General features: G+C 34.8%; 4 protein-coding genes across 6 annotated transcripts; 2 read left to right on the forward strand and 2 right to left on the reverse strand.

Moving 5' to 3' along the window:
- The first annotated feature begins 4,221 nt into the window (after positions 1–4,221).
- LOC103871726 (transcription factor MYB61) lies at positions 4,222–5,858 on the forward strand. Its single transcript, XM_009150004.3, has 3 exons — positions 4,222–4,524; positions 4,593–4,722; positions 4,797–5,858. Exons 1-3 carry the CDS (start codon positions 4,392–4,394, stop codon positions 5,530–5,532), a joined length of 999 nt encoding a protein of 332 aa, XP_009148252.1. The 5' UTR covers positions 4,222–4,391; the 3' UTR covers positions 5,533–5,858.
- A 1,044-nt stretch (positions 5,859–6,902) lies between these two features.
- On the reverse strand, positions 6,903–8,222 carry LOC103872179 (pectin acetylesterase 1). The gene is made up of 6 exons (XM_018659574.2): positions 8,024–8,222; positions 7,567–7,649; positions 7,349–7,478; positions 7,176–7,249; positions 6,989–7,076; positions 6,903–6,934 (listed from the first exon to the last, which is right to left on the reverse strand). Exons 1-6 carry the CDS (start codon positions 8,220–8,222, stop codon positions 6,903–6,905), a joined length of 606 nt encoding a protein of 201 aa, XP_018515090.2.
- A 1,478-nt stretch (positions 8,223–9,700) lies between these two features.
- Positions 9,701–10,840, forward strand: LOC103871727 (germin-like protein subfamily 2 member 1). The gene is made up of 2 exons (XM_009150005.3): positions 9,701–10,024; positions 10,101–10,840. Exons 1-2 carry the CDS (start codon positions 9,781–9,783, stop codon positions 10,643–10,645), a joined length of 789 nt encoding a protein of 262 aa, XP_009148253.2. The 5' UTR covers positions 9,701–9,780; the 3' UTR covers positions 10,646–10,840.
- Positions 10,841–11,154: 314 nt separating this feature from the next.
- LOC103871728 (phytochrome A) lies at positions 11,155–16,409 on the reverse strand. 3 transcript variants are annotated; one of them, XM_009150006.3, is made up of 7 exons: positions 15,816–16,408; positions 15,683–15,724; positions 15,504–15,577; positions 12,963–15,032; positions 12,060–12,876; positions 11,697–11,987; positions 11,155–11,625 (listed from the first exon to the last, which is right to left on the reverse strand). In XM_009150006.3, exons 4-7 carry the CDS (start codon positions 15,022–15,024, stop codon positions 11,424–11,426), a joined length of 3,372 nt encoding a protein of 1,123 aa, XP_009148254.1. In that variant the 5' UTR covers positions 15,025–15,032; positions 15,504–15,577; positions 15,683–15,724; positions 15,816–16,408; the 3' UTR covers positions 11,155–11,423. The 3 variants fall into 3 exon arrangements, with proteins under 3 accessions (XP_009148254.1, XP_033128010.1, XP_033128011.1); XM_033272119.1 differs by having other exon boundaries at positions 11,198–11,625; positions 15,504–15,724; XM_033272120.1 differs by lacking the exons at positions 15,504–15,577; positions 15,683–15,724 and having other exon boundaries at positions 11,198–11,625; positions 15,816–16,409.
- Between the last annotated feature and the right edge of the window lie 3,042 nt (positions 16,410–19,451).

Genomic DNA, 19,451 nt, shown 5'->3' on the forward strand with positions numbered 1-19,451 from the left:
TTATTATTTATTTTTCTTTATATCGTGTATTTTTATTTCTTATACTTTCTATTTACTAATAATTTTATATTTTAAGATTGAGTTACATTTTAAGATAGATGTTTAAATACTAATGTACTTTTTCCATTTTTTTTTAAATTATTTTATATTTTAAGATTGATTTACATTTTAAGATAGATGTTTAAATACTAATGTACTTTTTCCATTTTTTTTTAAATTGTGTATTTCCTTTTCTTATACTTTCTATTTGCGTAATATCTATATTTTACATTTTAAGATAGATGTTTAAATCTTAATATACTTTTTTCATTGTTTTTAAGTTGTTTATTTCTTTTTCTTATATTTTCTATTTACTTAATATCTATATTTTACATTTTAAGATAGATGTTTAATATTTAATATACTCTTTTCATTTTTTAAAAATTGTGCATTTACTTATTATTGTATATATAATTCGTATATTTATATATTTATAATATTTACTTATTATTTTTTTATATATTGAGTATTTCTCTTTTTTATACTTTATATTTAGTTAATGTCTATATTTTATATTTTAAGATAGATGTTTAAATTTTTACGTATTTTTCTATTTTTAATGTAAAACGGCAATGTTTAATAGAAGAACTTGGACAAATAGTCAAACATATTTATGTTTATTGTAGTATTTCCATTTTTATGTTGTATGTTTTACATATAATTATTATTTTCGAAATTATATATAATTTTTTTGTTTTATTTTTTATAAAACGGTAATGTTACATTATGGAGATAAGCCGTCTTTTTTTTTAAGTGAAAAATAGTAATCTTACATATGTTTAATGTAGTTTTTCCATTTTTTTAATGCTGTATGTTTACATATTTTTTTACAATTTTCGAAAATAATTAATATTAAAATGTAAAACTATATTTTATGCCACGTGTCATCTTTTGGGAGAAATTTTTTCCGCTGATGTGGACGTCATGTGGAGCCTCAAAAGCTCCCTTTTATTAGTAGAGATTTATAAATCTGTAATAAATTTAAGTTTATAAATCTGTAATAAACTTAAGTATGGTGAAATATAAATGAATTATTAGCATGTGAGTAAATTGATGAATTAAAAACCACAAGTTATTAATTATCAAATTATTTGCATGTATGATCTTAATTGAAACACGTATAACTTTGGAAAATTACTGAATATAGGAAACAAATAATGCATTTAGTGGTATAAGGCATCTTCCTGTTGAGTACTTAGAAGATATGCTTCGAGTTTGTCTTTCAAAAGGATGAGATTAGTCTGAAAACTTGGAAACAAAGAATAAGATGCATGCTCCTAATCAAATCAAAATCAACGCCTAAGAAATCTGAAATCGGATATGGTTTGCATATAATTAATGGAAGGGCTACGGCGGATATATGTATGATTGTCATATAATTGAATGATCGATGATGATCAAATGATGGGTCTTAATCATGCATGATCCTAATCAAATATGTTCTATTTTTTAAGGCGATACTTATATTATGTAGTGTAGTTAACATAATGTTTTATTTTCCATGATATACTCCAAAAACGTACTGATTGGTATTAGACTATTAGTTTATTGAGTATGATTAAAAGGAAACTCGCTACAATGGCAAAGTCTTTCCCTATATTCTTTAATTAATTATTTGGTTAATTATTTAATTCGAAGTATCTTCTGACAGCCTTGTTTCGAGATATATTCTACAATAAATCAACTAGTCCATTTATTTTATTGTGTTTGGTTATGAGACATTCATGTCGGTTTTGGTTATTTTTATAAGAAGGATCTCTTGAGTATTATTTAGCTAGTCTTTGTTTCGGACTCCTGCATGAACAATGGCATTGAACAATGTATCTCTGATTAAAGGCTTCATAATATTGCGGATGAAACAAATAATTCCATTAGTTGAAATCAGAAAGGTAAAAGTAAGGTATGAGGCATACGACCAGTTATTAGCAAAGATAACGATGTCTGAATTCGAAATAAAAGTATGAATGTAATAACGTAATAATGAATTTGAGTCTTGATCACATATATATTATTATTAATAGTTTTTTTGTCAAAAATTTATAATACTATTATTATATATAGTCTTTATTCTGCTAATTTCTTTATTTGAAATTTATGGTAAACATGTTTATCAAACAAAATATTAAGATACATAATCATATCTAGTAAAAATTAATATGGAGTATTTGTACCTATAATCTCACTCGTCTTTGCTTTTTCTCAAATTTACTCACGAACCAAAAAAACGTGTTGTCTATAAGCAAGACTGGTAGATGCGTTACATATACTATATCTCTTTTTTTTTTGACAAATACATATACTATATCTTAATGCAAGTAAATAAAAAACATGATAAATAAATTGTAACTTCGTGACGTTAAAAATCATATATAAACGTACAGCCTTGGGTCCCAATAAACAAATGGATTATCGGTAAGAGTCTAACGAGTGGCCGTCTCTAGATAACGTAAGAAAACTACAAAAATTCAACATGTGAATATTAATTTGAGGGAAAGTTTGGGTGAATGGACAAAGAATATACCCTCTCTATTATGACTGATTTATAGGCGAGAAAGGGAGAAAAATGCCAAAGAGAAGTGTGTCAATTTAAATTTAAAAATGCATAAATCAAACAAAAGAGACACTTAATTATTCTCATTCATACGAAGAAGAAACCATGTTTTTCAAGCAAATTTTCTAAATTCCGTTATTTAGCCATTTAATTTCATTTAATCATTTTTGGAAACATTAACCGTAAATGACAATTTCTTGCTGGTTATGAACCTTTTCCATTATTTCCTTTACTTGATGCGTTCATCTTAACAAAGATTAAGTCCTTATTTAGCATTTGCTTTTAATTCATTGCACAAGTCTTGCATGACGACAACGTAGAGCTCTTCTTTTTCTTCTATCTTATCTACACACAACCATCTAATGTGTTATTTTAATTGTTCCATTCTCACTGTAAATATTTTTTGTACAACATTTCGACTGCTCTAGTAAATATTAGGTTTGGATTCATATTAATGTTTTAGTAAATCGCCCATCCTAAACATTTCAATGAATTTTGTAGATTTTGGGAAAGTCAGATTCACCTGGTGACATAGATACTCAAGTAAAGAATTTAAGATATTTTTGGAATTTTATCACTCTTTTAGGAGCACACATTGCTCCAAGCTCTCGTCTATGTGCGACTTTGAAACAAGTTTGTAACACTCATGCCATCAACATATATTTGGAAGCCACATTGTTTCATCTATATATAATCCATTAAATGTTTTGTTGGCATCAGTGTTACAAACTATTCGATACCATTCGATGCTCTATTCTCAGTCGACTATACTAAAAAACACTCATACCAACAATCTATATATAGTTCGATGTTATTATTTTCAGTCGGAATATACTAAAAATTTATTTATAAACAATCATGATATTAATTACTTTTTAAGCATGCTTAATTATGTTTATTTATTTATTTATTTAATTTCGTCTTTCTGCCTCACATGAATATATAGTCATTCTCCAAGAAAGAAATGTTTTTGTAAACCTTGACTATCTCGGAGGAGAAAAACATAAAAAAAACATGGAAAATTCTTCAGAACTCACATAAATATCCAAAATGTAAACTCTATAAGAGTTGCTGAGGTCATGCCATTTTTACGGCTGCGTGTTCGTAGTATAGGCCGAACATGAATGACCATGTCTCCACTACTTAGAATCACACTTCTAAAATCAATCTAGATAGTTTTTGGCGACTGATTGAAATTAACGATCATATTATAATTGTATCATTTGAATGTGATGAAAATGGGTCAACAGGGAAATGGAGAATGTATGATGATTGGAGTGATGTAAAATGTCAAAACTACATGAACTCCATTTCTTAACCATGACTCTCTTACTATTGGTGTTAACCAATCCGACTTGACCAATCAAATTGTTTTTTACAAGGCTTAAAAATACACACTTTTGCCTCTCTCTCTCTCTCTCTCTCTCTCTCTCTCTCTCTCTCTCTCTCTCTCTCTCTCTCTCTCTCTCTCTCTCTCTCTCTCTCTCTCTCTCTCTCTCTCTCTCTCTCTCTCTCAATTTTTTTTTTCTAGAGAGAGACCAAATAAAAGAGTGCATAAAATTCAACAAGCCCTCCCTTACTAAGAAAGCGACTTTTCTTAGTCCTTATTAATACTCTTTCTCTCTGGAGTTCCTTTACTTCATTTTTGTCCACCTCTCTCAGGTTCCATTAACCTTCAAAAGTTTCATATACATTCTCTCTGCTCAAAACTTTTTTCTTTCAATACTTATAAATAAATATAACACATCTTTCTTCTCTTTCATTCCTCCTTAGCACAACATTGCAGCTTTAAATCAACTAAATGGGTAGACATTCTTGCTGCTACAAACAAAAGCTGAGAAAAGGCCTTTGGTCTCCTGAAGAAGACGAGAAGCTTCTCAACCACATCACCAATCACGGCCATGGCTGCTGGAGCTCTGTCCCTAAACTCGCTGGTAACATTTTATCTCTTATAAACTCATGAGAAAACATTAAAAGTAACAAATCTGAGCCTACTTTACAGGTTTGCAGAGATGTGGAAAGAGTTGCAGACTAAGATGGATCAATTACTTGAGGCCTGATTTAAAGAGAGGAGCTTTCTCTCCAGAAGAAGAGAATCTCATCGTCGAGCTTCATGCTGTCCTTGGAAACAGGTAAGAACATAATCATAGGGTTCCTCTGTTTTGATCATGCGTGTGTGTGTTAAGATTCCTCTGTTCTTGATCAGATGGTCACAGATAGCTGCGAGGCTTCCGGGAAGAACAGACAACGAGATCAAGAATCTATGGAACTCAAACATAAAGAAGAAACTGAGACAAAGAGGCATTGACCCAAACACACACAAACCCATCTCCGAAGTTGACAAAGACAAAACAACAACAACAAGCAACAAGTCTCCTCCTAGCTCCTCCTCTCCAACTACTAACCAAGACTTCTTCCTCGAGAGGCAATCTGATTTCTCCGACTACTTCGGTTTACAGAAGCTTAACTTCAACTCCAATCTTGGACTCTCTGTTACACCTGACTCTTCTCCTCTCTGCTCCATGATCCCGGCGCAGTTTAGCACAGGAAACATGGTTGGTTCTGTCTTTCAGACTCAGGTTTGCGTGAAGCCTTCAGTTACTCTTGCTCCGGACAACACTTCAAACTTCTTCGACAGCGGCGGATTCTCATGGTCAGGCCCAAACTCATCTTCTTCTTCTTCTTCACTAGTTAAACCTAATCATAACTTGGAAGAAATGAAGTGGTCAGAGTATTCAATGAACACACCGTTCTTCAATGGGAGCACTCAAAACTCTCAACCGATCTACATCAAATCAGAGGCAGAGTACTTAGCCAATGTTTCGAACATTACAGATCCTTGGAGCCAAAGCCAGAACGAGAATCTAAACACACCTGAAGATAGTGACGTGTTCTCCAAGGATCTTCAGAGAATGGCCGTCTCTTTTGGTCAGTCCCTTTAGGTTTCTTTTTTTTCTTAATTCTAACAGATGTAGAGAAAAAAAAACATATACTATACATGCATACGTATACAATGGGTTGAAGTGGTTTGTATATTCATGGGGGTAAACAAAATGAGCTGGTTTTATTTATATTTTAAGTGTGTTTTATACGTCAAATATTCTTCTATCTTTTGCAAACCTTTCAGTCTCATATTATATAGTTTTATATTTATGTTTTGTTGTTGAGATTATGATGTATAGTATTCTCAGATGATTCCAGAGGTCTGTCTATGCAATTAATCTGTTGAAGAACAATGATGAACGTAATAAATTAGTTTCTGTCTGTTTCTGTGAACGAGTTGTGATCCAGAGTCACATCCTTCACCATTTTTCAGACCTGTAATTAATTACAAGACAAAATAAAGCATAAAATTAAGGATATGACCTTCATAAACACGAAGGAAGTGATGGGATGGTTTTCATTTTATCATAAAGTCAATTAGTTTACTTTATAACACAAATGTTTTTTAACATTCCAATCCAAAACAACCACCTTCTACTTTTTTCGAATTAACCTAACGCAATAACTCGACCAGTACGTAAAAAAGTATCAAATGTTTGTTTGACTTTAATTTAATTTAAAGCCGACATTGTGTATCTTAAACAAAAACGTGATTTGTCATAACATATAAGTCTAATTTCAAAATTATAAAATGAAAGTTAGAATTTGTTTTGCATTTGATAAAAACAACAATTTTCAAAATATATTAACGGTATATTATCTTCAGTGGTATAATGTAATTTATTTACCGAACAACAGATTAATAAGGTTTAGATATATTATCATATGCATTTGCTTTATAATAAGGTTTAGTGGAACCGTTAGTGCATGTGAGCCGAATAATTGGTGCTACATTGAACTAATCATTGTGTTAATTTTGATTGGCGTATGTTATGAAAGTATGATTAACATAAACACTTATCGCGGTTAGTTAACAATAAAAAAGATCTATTGTGAGAAGACAATGGAGAATGTCGTGGAATCTTTTTGCTCTCTTTTCTTCTCTCCTATAATTTATTTACCTATATAGTTTGACGTCGAAATAACTTTTTATATCAATTATCTTAATACAAACGTTCCGATATACGGAAACCGTGTTGATATGCTGATAAGTGGACAAATTAGCATTCTTTATTCTTCGAGAGGGAAGCTTCCGAGGTTTTAAAATATCATACTAACAAAAAAAAGAAACGGTGAGAAGACTTCGAAGGTTTTATGACTATTGATCAGATGATTGATTGATTGATTGGTAAGAGTTTTAATTTTTATAGACCCCCAGCAGAACAACCGGCCGGTGAGCAAAGCCTTAATGTAATATTATTTACACTAATTACTTGGGGATAAAGAAAGATACAAATGAACCTTTTTTTGTCACAAAGATACAAATGAACTAAAATTTGAAATATATGTATTTACCTGCTTTGCTTGACGCATTCCCTTTGCCATCAAAATCTTCCATGACAGCTAAAAATATACGCTTTCCTCTAAACTGAAGTTGTGCGGCCTAATTGTAATCAACCATAGAAACCTCAAGTTAATTACTAATGATATATATAGCGAATCAATTAGCAAATTAAGAGATCTTTATGTTGTTTTAACTAACCTTGTTTTCGCTGTCACCACTAAAGAATGCACCATCACAATACCGTACTTTAACTTTATCCCAGTGATAAAAGTCTATAACATTGATTTTCCACAAAAGAAGAGAATACATTCAAGAACAGTTCCACAAACATCAAATCTTTTGTTTCATCAATAAGGGCTCTCGAGAAAGACCTGGATTTTCAGAGGCTTTATTGCTTAGTATTCCCGTAAATGCTAACACTTTCTCCATTAATGTGGACGATCCGTAACTACTTCTTTTACGGTACTGACAAAATTTCACGCTGTCACACCACGCACCACCCTTTCAACAAAATTGGCCTTGTTGATTTAGGCGATTGATTATGATACGTTCGTTATATTTATGCATGAAGATTATCTATTGTACGAACCTGCAAGTGAATGAACCAGTTGTTTGCTCCTGAACCGTACCCAGGATACAAATGATATCCAGGCACTGACCCATCCAGACACACTGCCACAGAGGCAACCTTAAATATCAAGAAAAGATGAATAAAAAGCTTTAGGTAATGATGATATAAACTATGGTCTCCATTGTTTTGTGTATGGAGAAGCGTTTACCTCATACTAATAACTAGAGCGTGTTTCTTCTAAAGAAAACTACAATCTTTTAAAGTAAAATGAGTTTGTATCACAAACAAAGAAGTAAAATTAAACAGCAACCCTTTTAGATTTGCAAAATTTTGTTCTCAAAAACTGTAATTTCTAGTTTTTAAAATAAAAATAAAAATATGGATTTTCTTTTTTCATATAGAAACACAAACGAACAGCTTAGCGTTTGAAACATTCAAAGCTTCTAAGAGAAATGAAAGGGAAGAAGATTGTTACCGGCTCCTTTGGCAGAAGCGGCTTGAACAAGAGTGAGTCCTACCATCAGAACATTTGCACCATTTTCTTGTTTCTCATAAACACTTGTGTCGTTGAATCCGTTGAACAAGTCCATTTCATCAAAACCCGTTACCCCATTTGTAAAAATGCCTACGAGAGCAAGTCCTGCGAGACTCCAACACAACGAAAACGCATCCATTCTCCTCTTAATGATTACCGAGACGTATGTAAAGTGGGTAGTTATATAAACAGCTAAGAAAGCAGAACCACTGGTCCTGGTCATGTTTACATGCATCATGGAAACATAATGATAAACGAAGACCAGAGAGCCAGAGAGAAATACTACCATATTTTTCAAAAAAAAAAAAGAAATACTACCAGTTATAAGAGAGATTCGTTACAATATTTTGTTTCCTTAACTTGACAAAAAGAAAATATTTCGGCTGCAACTGGAATGTATGTTTTTGGAATAAAAACTTCCGGAATGCTTAATTCCTATGCATTCCAAAAATTGTTCACCATTTACAAAAGAAAAATGGAAAGGGTATTCCATTCAATTCCACATCATTCCATATTATTCCAAATAAAATTTTAACTATCATTTGAAAAATCATTCCAAATCAAAAATGTTCATGAACAAATGGAATACTGATTCCATTCCACAAAATTCCATAAATAGTGATTCCTATCATTCCATATGTTCCTTTTATTTGTCACCAGTTACACCCTTCGTTTCCTTAATAAGGATTCCTTTTGTTTCTTCCTAAGGGTTCATGATTAAGCTCCTGAAGTTGAAGTCAAGTTGTTGGTCGTATTTTTGTTCCCTTGTTTTTGTTTTGTTTTTTTGGCCAAGGTAACAAATTGGTAGGAGAATAGTCTATTGTAATACTGGAACTTTTTATTTTCCAAATGATATTAACATAATTAGAAAAAAAAGAACGTGACAATCCAATAAGCAGTAAACCAGAGTAATCACTCAAAGTCTAACAATTTTCTGCTTTAGCTTAGATGAGTTCTTTACTTCTTCGAGGTAGCCAATCGTCTATGATTCTCAGGTAGTTGTCACCTCGTTTTCATCACTAGGCTGTCTAATTAGGCTAAAACACTTTTAAAGCAAGTTAATTTGCGCTTTTATTTAAGTGATCTAAAAATCAGGTTTGTATATCAAACTGTCATTTTATCTGTCCTTATTAAACGTACGTGTTAAATCGTGATCAAGAAAAAAAAAACTGCTCCTTAACATCATCTCTGTACATTGCACTGAAAATTCAAGCCTTTGATCCAAATTGTCGATAACGGTATCTCGTTTAGACTAAATTAATTCGAACGATCTGCTTACCTCTCTCTAAATCCACAAAGCGTCCGTCTTAGATGAGGCTTAATAAACACTAAAAGCCCAAACTCAAATTTTAAAGATAGACCCAACCCAATAAAGACAAAATGAATGTATTCGGACCAAAAAAGCAAAACCCATCAAAATCGGAGGATATCTATGCAAATCAAAATTTAATAAATACAGAAAAGAGTAGGACAAACATTACGTGATAAATACATTAGGTAATAATGATTCCATTTATTTTAAGTATTTTACAGAATCATTATTAAAATATATATTACCATGTAATGCTAAAACAAGTATAGGCCATCTTTCTCCAATAGCACAGTCCTGATCCATCCGGTTTAGTATTCTATTCGTTGACCTTTGATATTTTTCATTCAGACAGAGGAGAGAGAGAGAAACAGAATTAAAAAGCAGCATGTTCCTTGCTTTTTCTCTCCCACGAAGAAAAAGTCATCTCCTTCTTCAATCTCTCTCCCCCTTTATAAACTATCATTCTCAACTGTTTACAGTCACACCATCAACAACAATCAACATGGCTTCTCAAACTCCATTTCTCTCCATCTCCATCTCCCTCGCCCTCGCCGCCTTTCTCTTCTTCATTACAGTCTCCGCAGATCCCGACATGCTCCAAGACCTCTGTGTCGCTGATCTCTCCTCCGGTAATAAAAACTTAGATTTAACACTTCTCATCTCATCTTCCTTAAAAAAAGTTTTAATTTTTATCGATTTTTTCAGGAATCAAAGTCAACGGCTTCCCTTGCAAAGACGCAGCCAACGTCACATCGCTCGATTTCTTCTCGCAAGGAATAGCGAATCCAGGCCTCACCAACAACACGTTCGGTGCCTTGGTCACAGGCGCGAACGTGATGACCATCCCTGGACTCAACACGCTCGGCGTCTCCCTCGCTCGCATCGACTACGCTCCAGGCGGCTTAAACCCGCCTCACACTCACCCGCGCGCCACCGAAGTCGTCTACGTCCTCGAAGGAACACTCGACGTCGGGTTCCTCACGACGGCCAACAAGCTCATCGCTCAGTCTCTCAAGAAAGGTGACGTCTTTGCTTTCCCCAAAGGACTTGTTCATTTCCAGAAGAACAATGGTCGTGTCCCTGCTTCTGTTGTAGCTGCTTTTAATAGCCAGCTTCCTGGGACTCAGTCTCTTGGTGCTACTTTGTTCGGTTCTACGCCTCCTGTTCCTGATAGTGTCTTGGCTCAAGCGTTTCAGACGTCTCCGGGGACTGTTAAACACATCAAAACCAAGTTCCAACCCAAGAAGTGATGATGATCTTCTTAATTACAGGTTTTGTTTTTCTAAAAAAAGAATATCTTTGTGTAATAAAACCAATTAACTGATATTTGAGTGTGCATTTGAGCTTTCGTTGTCTCATGTATTATCTTCTTTGTCTTTTTTTATGAGTTCCACTGATGTTTTGATCTTATTTTGAAAACTTACAAAAAAGCAGGTAAGCCTACTTATCTGACCCTTTATGCATAAAATAATCAAACTTACGTATGGGACTCTAATAAAAATGATTAATTAATTGATTAGATCAGATTCTATTGTCCCCAGCTAACTAAATCCATTGTAGAAGTTAGAAAATTTGTCTGTTTCTTCATGGAGTTAAGCTAAAGCCAATACTCAAGGAAAGGATCATACATTACCTCTAAACTCTGCCCTGTTGCATAGGCTCCACAGCCTGTTAAGCTGATCCATTCTAACATTAAGCTATACTCAGAGGATCAAGACTAAAGAGAGAATATTCATGCGAGGAGTTTATGTTCTTACTATGATCATAACAGACTGTAAATTAGCTTTATTTCTCATAATACATCATGAAACCAAAAACACTCAGAGAAGGAATTAGATACGCATCCATGTTTACAGCTTCAGAACAACAGAGATAAACAGAAGATGTAAAATGGATTGGATATTTCACCGTTATTGAGAACTTGAAAATGGAAAACAAAAGCAATAAGGAAAAGTTGCAAACAAAGAGAAGAAACCAGTGTAGACTTAATATCAAAAGCCATAACCCCCTTTTTCTTTTGGGAACTGACTACTTGTTTGCTGCAGCGAGTTCTGCAGTGATGATAAAACTCGATTTCCCAGCTTGTCTCAAGTACTGAACATCTCCATTCATCAGCTTCACAAGTTTCCGGCTAACCATCAAGCTTAGTCCTTCCTCCGACATATCTTCCTCAGTTCCAAACATTTGGTTTAGCAAAAACTCTGGTAACCCAGCTCCTGTATGCGTTATTCTGTTTTCATAAACAACACAACCATCAATGCAATTTTCCATTAACATGTCGCCTGATTAATAAAAGTATACCTGATCTCCAAATAAGCAAGATGCACAGATCTTCCAAGCTGATCTTTCCTCAGTGAAGCTGTAACAGTCAGCTCTCCTCCGGATGGTGTAAAGTTAACAGACATCAGCATGAAATCCGCCAAGACTTGCTGAAGCCTGATACTGTCTCCATACAAAGTATCAGACATCACTTCTTCTCCTGTATCATTTGTTATCCTAACGCTCTTTCCGTTACTCTTCATCATCACTTGACTTGTGGAAGCAGTCAACACTTCGTTTAAGCTGAACTCTTTCATCTCAAGATCCAAACACCTGCAACATAAGGCAAAAAAAACAAATAAAAGAGAGAACCAACCAAAGACATTTCATTGTTTGCATACATACCCTTCAATGATGCTTTCGAGATCAGAGTCATCCAGGATCTTGCTGAGCTGCTTCTGACACAAAGCGCTAGTTTGCAGAATCCTTCTCTGCTCTGGTCCTAACTCAGACACTTCCATCATTTTCCTTGTGAACATGATACCGGACAGCGGATTCCTGATCTGTCTTTTAATGTAAGCTAAGGCCTTTAACCTCTTCAACGCGGTCCGCTCAGCTAGACGCTGAACATGAAGAGCTTGCTGCAGCTCATGGCTAGCAAGCTGCAGGAAACAGAAGACTCCTGTCACCACACCTTCCCTGTCTAGCTTCTTACTCACACACAGCAGACACTCCACATACTTTCCACCTCTCGTAAAAAAAGCAAATGGCACTTTCTCCGCCTCCTGGCTAGTCACAGCGTTGTTCAGCACGATCCCAAGGTTCACAAACGCTTCTTGATTCTTCAGACGGCAACACGACTTCTGCGTCCCAAAGACTTCTCCTAGCAGCATCTTGTCCATCACTTCCTCTCGCTTCAGACCTGTTAGCTTTGACATCGCTGGATTCCACTCCGTGCACCACCCGAACTCGTCGGTGCCAAATATGGGAGGGATCAGAGGGTTTGGATTCTGGATGATGGCCTTGTAATCACCTTCGATGCGAGTGAACTTGTCCATCACAGTCTTCTGTCCTGTAAGATCATGAGCTACAAAGCACACACCAACCACGTTTTCGTGGAGGTCTCTACTTGCGCATGCGTTTACCACTAGACTTATTGGTCCAGCGTCAGCTCTTGACAGATGCGTCTTGATCTCAAATTGGACATTCTGCTCCTCAGTTCCTGCATAAACAATCAACCAAAGGTGTCATCTAACTGAAATATATTCTCAGCAAAACTGAGTGTAAGTTAGGAAGAGAGTTAGTTACCTTCTAATGCATTCTCTAACATCCTCTTAACGATTTCCACTGAAGAATCTTCAACAAGTGTGAGTAGATGCTTCCCGATTGCTTCATCAACCGGAAGACCAGTCAGCTCAGAAATCTTCGTGTTCCAACCATTAACCAATCCATCAGAATCAACCGCCAATATCGGCACAGTAGCAGTCTCGATCAAACGAACCATCTCGCTAGTGACAGCTTCTAGCTCTTGTATACCATCAATTTTCAAATCATTCAGCTTCGAGTGGATGATCTTCGTATTCACATCAGTAGCTTCTCCATCCTTGAAAGCATTCCTCAGAATAAGCTGCAAGGAGTGTATGGCATCCATCTCATAGTCCTTCCAAGGCAAACTCCTCGTCTTGACCACTTCAAGAAAAGCCTTGAAGGAAGACCTCGGGTGCATTCTCCTCGCGTCATCCCTATCATCTGGATCATGCTTTGCACCTCCCCACCTCACTTCCCCAGCGGTGTGAGAACGGAACCAGAAGATCATGTCTTTTGACGAGATCCTCACAGCCGCCATTCCGCAGACCGAGTCTCCAAGAGCTAGAGCTCTTGGAAACCCAGCGTCGTGCAAGCTATCAGTGCTCAGACCAGTTGAGTCAGTGTGGTACTCGCACAGCCACGAAGCTATCTCCTGGAGATGGAACTCGCTCGGAGTTATCCCCAGCTTCCATACCTTGTCTTTGTACAAGAGAGCTGCTCCGTCGCATTTCACAAGGTCCATTATGTTGGGGCTCTGCGAGACGATTCCCAGGGGAGCATCACGCATCAGCATATCGCAGAGTAGCGTCTGCGTACGCAAGATGTTCTTCTCCACGATCTGATTCTCCAGCTCCACCTCCTTGTTGACGTGTATCGCAAACACTTGCGCTAGAAACTCGCAGGCGTACCTGAGAGGAAACGGAACAAACCTCGGAGTGGTGTTGTGACAAACCACCAATCCCCACAGCCTCTTCCTCTTCTGAGGGGCGGTGGAATCAGGTGCGGCGGCGTCACCTTCTCCGTCCTCCTCGTTTACCACAACCGCCATAACAAGAGATGCAATAGAATCCATGTTGGCCATGTACTGCAGATGGCAGCTGTGCGGCGCTCTGAGCGTGGAGCCGCACAAGGTGAGATCAGAGGAAAGCTTTTCGTCCTGAAGCACCGTCACATGTTTTGCGTTGCAATCAACTATCATCCGAACCTTGTTCTTCATAAAGAGAAAACGAGCCGCTTGAGGGATGTCTGTGGCTGGATAATGGAGGCCAAGGTAAGGCTCTAGACCAGGCTTTGTAACCTCGGAGACAACCTCTCCGTGATCATCGTCGTGAAACTTATAAGCCATCACTCTGTCATACCCCGTGAGCTCGAAAACCTCCTGAACCATCGTGTCGCAGAGCCTCTCCATGCTCCCGCTGGGCAAAGACTGCAGCCTAGTGATGGCCTTTGCAGCGAGCTTGTACGATTGCAAAGCACCAGCAGCCGTCATGGGGACTTCGTAAGGCTTCACAGGTTCGAAGTCCACGATGATGCTCCCTGTGACCCTGTGCACGATCGCGTAGAAGGGCTTTGCGGAAGTCTTGCAATGCACGAGAATGGGATTCAAGAGCGAGACGTCTCCGAATCCTAGCGCTTTCTGCAACGCAGAGGCGCTGGGAGCAGTGAAGAGGCTCCTTATGTCCGTTCCTATGCCTAGAGCACCCTGTTCACCAACGCTGGGAACCGCATGACTCGCCATCGTCAAGAGCTCGGCGGCGTTCTCGCTGTAGGCAATGACTTTGAAGGTCTTTTCGTCCAAGGCGAGCAAACAGCCGAAGGGCTGAATCAGTTTTCCCTTCTGTATGTGATGGAGATAGGTGGTGGTCACCTTGTCAGACCTTGGTGGCTGGTTCTCCACAACGGGTCCGGTGACGCGGACCGAGGTTGAGTAATCAAAGCAGCTGCCTGATTCCTCGAAGTCAGCGTGGAGCTTTGCGTCAACAGTGGTCTGCGCAATGATCCTAGCGCTGTGTCTTGACCGCCTTGAGCCCTCGGAGGAGTGGCTCGGCCTAGAACCTGACATGTTTTCACCTGATGCCAAAGACATAACAACAAGAATTAAATGCAAAACATTCAAGAACTAACCGAGAACTGAAACACTAAGTCACACCGCTATAGCTTAAGTTCCTTTCACATCAAAAAGAGGCATGGGCTAGAAAACTAGAAAGTCTACCTAGCTTAACCAAGAAACAGATGCATGAATCATCCTGCCATGTTCCACTATTCAATGATTCATCATTTACAAAGCAACAAGCAACTGAACCGCATTGATTATGATGTATACAGAGTAGGTAAAGGAGACAGATTCCGTGAACAATCCAAAAATCAACAAGATCTGGACAATAAAACATGTATCACAAACGGTAGTTGATACTCAACATGGAGAATCCAACTAAAACTAACCAGGATCAGAGCCAATCTGCCTTCCAACATTTCAAATACTTCTATACATAATATAAGTAAAGACTAAAGAGGTAACTCATAGAGACTTCATAGCTATACCTTTCGGAAAAGAGTGCTAATAGGAAACGATTGATGGGGTGCTTCTTCTTATAAATGGTCACAGCCAACAAAAACTGAGACAAAACAAACACACCTCAAGCCAGAAGATCAAACGAGACCTACAAAGTTTATAACCATAGAAAACAGATGCTAACAGAGAATAGCTTTTAACTAATTACTTTAGTTAGAGGAGTGTGAGTTCCAGTTGCTGGCTGAGCACACTGAGGAGAGAACAAACAAAGCAAAGCTTCAATATTTATATGAAAAAATCAACAGAAAAGGAGGGAACTTGGGGAAAAGGAAAGTAGCTACCTTTAAAAGGAGTTTGAAAGAAACAATGATCAGATCTTGTCGAGTCACACTCTTCAGAGGCTTTTTAATTCTTTCTTTCTCTAAATCTTCTTTAAGACCTCGATCACCGCCTCAGCTTCTTCTCTCTTCTCTCTATTATTTGTGCTCCCTAGCACAGACGACGACGATGAATGGGTCCACCTAACCTTACGTATGCCCATGTATCGGAGTATGGGCTCCCAATTTGTTTATATTATATTCGGGACAAGTTAAGCTAATTTCGGATAAATGACAAAACTTCACACACATGCCAAGAACAAGGTCGGCTTCTCCGGTAACATATTTTTTTTCTCTCCAAACACACAACGGTGGTGGCCTAAGCCCAAATAAAAAAAAGAGATTTAAAAAGAAAACTATTTTTTACTTCATCAAAACTGATATTTATTTTTGACGGGTGTGTGACTATCACTGTGCAAGTGGGAGAACAAATTGAAGATGATCTGATCAAAGAGAATCGTCTAGAGGATAAGATTAAAAAAAGAAAAGTAAAAGATATTATTAAAAAAACAAGCGAGAGAGAGATGAGATGGGGCAGTGTTTAATGAAGGCAATAACCGGAAGTGGAAAGTGGAGTTTGAGGAAGACGACAAGGGAAGTCCTTATGGGCTTCACGTTTTATCGGCTTTTTGTGGTTTGTTTATTGCCTCGCTGGGTCGATTAAATTTAAAAGTAAGGGACTTTCCAGATTTGTATTCCTTTTTATCGACCTTTCACGTTTTAGATGCCTATTACGGGAAATCTATATTATTATTTATGAAATTATTTAGCTTAGTTATCGTTGTCATAATTTTCATGATTTTAGATAATTTTTTTTATTTATCATGTTTTAATTATATTTAAACTGAGTTATTAATTTATTAATAGTTTTTAGTTAAGTCCATAATTTATTAATTTAAATAATATAGCTATAAAATAAGATAGAACCAGAATCTTCGTAAAACATACGCATATACAGGCATAATTCCTTTGTAGATACTTATTAATAAATGTACTATAAATTTAAAGATAAAAAGTTGAAATAAAATATTAAATAAATACTATTTTATGAATTTTTCAATTTTTTAATTTTTAACTTTTTGGATAACAACACTAATATTTCATATTTTAAAATATGTCGTTATCTTTAACTAGTTTTTATTATATAAATTTATAAACAATTATCTACAAATATATAATATTTAATATAAAAAGATGTAATTAAACAATTTTTTTTACAAAATCTCAAAATAAATAAAAAAGCCCAAGAATGTTAGACCAAACCCAACTTTAATTATTAGATTAATCAAAGTAAATAAACTATATTGATATATGTATAATTATATTTTAAAATACCTCACATAATAATTGAAGAAACACTTAAACAGACTAACCATGTTGACAAACAAAACATTAATATGTAATGTATAAGATAAGAACACTTCCTATCTATTATCATTTTCATTTCTAAATGTTAATAGAGAAAAATAAGTTATAGTCAATCTGTATATTTTTATTATAAAATAGAGATAATATTTTCCTATAAAATAGTATTTGTTTATTAAAAAAATCATAATTTGTTATTTTCAAATGATATTTTAACTTTCAAAATTTGATAATTATAACAAAAATAAATTATTTTGGAAAATACAGTTTTCATTAAAACAAAATCACATTTTTCTTTACATAATAGTCTTTTCAAACTTTTTTAATATAAATAAAGTTATAATTCTATGAAACTCATGAAAAAATTAAAAGTAAAATATAGTTAATATTTTTTGTTTGACTAATATTTAATTATAAATTGTTTTATATCTTAAATTTTTAACTTTATGATTATCTGGACAGGGTGCGGAACCAGAATCTTCGTGTATGTAAGAAAAATATGGTTTGATATTAAATTAGAGAATTGCATATGTAATCATGTTTTTTTTTTTTTTTGTCATCAAAAAAATATATATATATATATATATATATATATATATATATATATATATATATATATATATATATATATATTAATGAATAATCATGTTATGAACATGTCTTTAAAGTTGACAAAAAAAAAGAACATGTCTTTAATGGTTTAGTTTCTAAAACAGATAAAAGTAAATATATTTTAATGAATAATTAGATTTATCATTATATAAGTAACCATAAATTAACTTTAATAATAAAAGTATCACTATCTATTGTTTTTTTTATTAAAACTAAACTTATGAAATATTAAGATAAGTGAATGTATATATTGATTAAGTAAACCAATGAAATATTGTCATTATCTCAATTCGTTTTTTTAAAAGACAATTCTTCAAAATTATCATCAAACTTTATTTTTTATTTAATTTTTATTTATTTTGTTGTTATTTGGATTTTGTGTGTTTTAATGTTTTTTTGCTAAGTTAATTCATGTTTATCTATCTATACTATTATTTATGAAGTGATTTTTCTTATTTGTCATGTTCTCCATGATTTTAGGTAATTTTGCTTACTTGTAATGTTTTTATTAGGTTTTAGTTAAATCATTGATTTATTATTTGTTATTAGTTGAGTCATTAATATATTAATTTAAAATTATCCTTAATGAATCTTGTATATAATTAAAGACGAATGTTAATAATATTAAATTTCTATGTTATATTAAAAATGAATTTTAAACAATATATTTACTGAATTTTATATATAATTAAAAATGAATTTTATTTTAATAGTATAAATTTATATGTTATATGTTACATTAGATAATTGATTATAAAATAATATAATAGAATTATAAAAAATAGACTGAGACAAGTAAAAAATTTCTTAACCCGAAGGAACTTCCATGAGTATAGACCATGAGCTTGTGTTTTATTACACAATCCGACGTTTTCCAGAGGCCTCAGTGTTACAAAGGACACATAGGGAGTAAAGGCCCCTTTAGTGGAGATGATGATCATCCTGGACGTTCCAAGGTCAAACATAGAATCCTCCGTTACTTCTATTTCCCCCCTCCAAATCTGTAGATTTTGTCCACAAATTAATCTAATAGTAACCAATTGAATCCGATCGAAAATCTCCTACTTTCTTTTTTGACAAACTCATAACCATGGAGGTTATGAATTTAATAAGAGACCCAATTGTATCTTCCAAATCCAACTCAGTGAAGCGATCACACATCTCTGTAGAGATCGTACCTCCTCAAATTCATAAGTCTTCTTCCAATCAAATCTTCGCATCCTCATCAAACTCAACACCTCATCCTCATCATAACATCAATGTTAATTGCATTCTGATGTGACGATTGTACCATTGAACTTTTCCATGTACGATTTTCACCAATGCAATGGGTCATCATTCAAATGCAAGAGACATGAAAGTGTCTTCATCCAAAAGAGTATCAGTTTTGATTAGATGATCTTCCTCGTTGTAATTCGCAGTTTCTTATGTATTGTTGTTGTTATTGTTCATAGTTGAGCTAAAAGAAGCATGTTATTCACAAAGTGAAACTCACAAGTTTCAACTATATGTTTCTATCAAGGATAAGTAATGTTTCGATGTTTTGGTGATTGTACCTTTGAAAGCGAGTAGGTCACTACTTTTACGCCTTCGCCACAAGGTAATTTTCTTGAGTAATATTAC

This window comes from Brassica rapa, chromosome A06, assembly GCF_000309985.2.
Source record: "Brassica rapa cultivar Chiifu-401-42 chromosome A06, CAAS_Brap_v3.01, whole genome shotgun sequence".
NCBI classification, from domain to species: domain Eukaryota; kingdom Viridiplantae; phylum Streptophyta; class Magnoliopsida; order Brassicales; family Brassicaceae; genus Brassica; species Brassica rapa.

Coding starts and splice junctions, on each gene's coding strand:
- LOC103871726 (XM_009150004.3), top strand. CDS start 4,392: ATGGGTAGACATTCTTGCTGCTACAAACAAAAGCTGAGAAAAGGCCTT. Junction 4,525..4,592: donor CTCTGTCCCTAAACTCGCTG/GTAACATTTTAT, acceptor CCTACTTTACAG/GTTTGCAGAGATGTGGAAAG. Junction 4,723..4,796: donor CATGCTGTCCTTGGAAACAG/GTAAGAACATAA, acceptor GTTCTTGATCAG/ATGGTCACAGATAGCTGCGA.
- LOC103872179 (XM_018659574.2), bottom strand. CDS start 8,222: ATGGATGCGTTTTCGTTGTGTTGGAGTCTCGCAGGACTTGCTCTCGTA. Junction 7,650..8,023: donor CGCTTCTGCCAAAGGAGCCG/GTAACAATCTTC, acceptor CCTCTGTGGCAG/TGTGTCTGGATGGGTCAGTG. Junction 7,479..7,566: donor ACTGGTTCATTCACTTGCAG/GTTCGTACAATA, acceptor TTTTGTTGAAAG/GGTGGTGCGTGGTGTGACAG.
- LOC103871727 (XM_009150005.3), top strand. CDS start 9,781: ATGTTCCTTGCTTTTTCTCTCCCACGAAGAAAAAGTCATCTCCTTCTT. Junction 10,025..10,100: donor TGTCGCTGATCTCTCCTCCG/GTAATAAAAACT, acceptor CGATTTTTTCAG/GAATCAAAGTCAACGGCTTC.
- LOC103871728 (XM_009150006.3), bottom strand. CDS start 15,024: ATGTCAGGTTCTAGGCCGAGCCACTCCTCCGAGGGCTCAAGGCGGTCA. Junction 12,877..12,962: donor GTTAGAGAATGCATTAGAAG/GTAACTAACTCT, acceptor TTGTTTATGCAG/GAACTGAGGAGCAGAATGTC. Junction 11,626..11,696: donor CTTGCTTATTTGGAGATCAG/GTATACTTTTAT, acceptor TTATGAAAACAG/AATAACGCATACAGGAGCTG.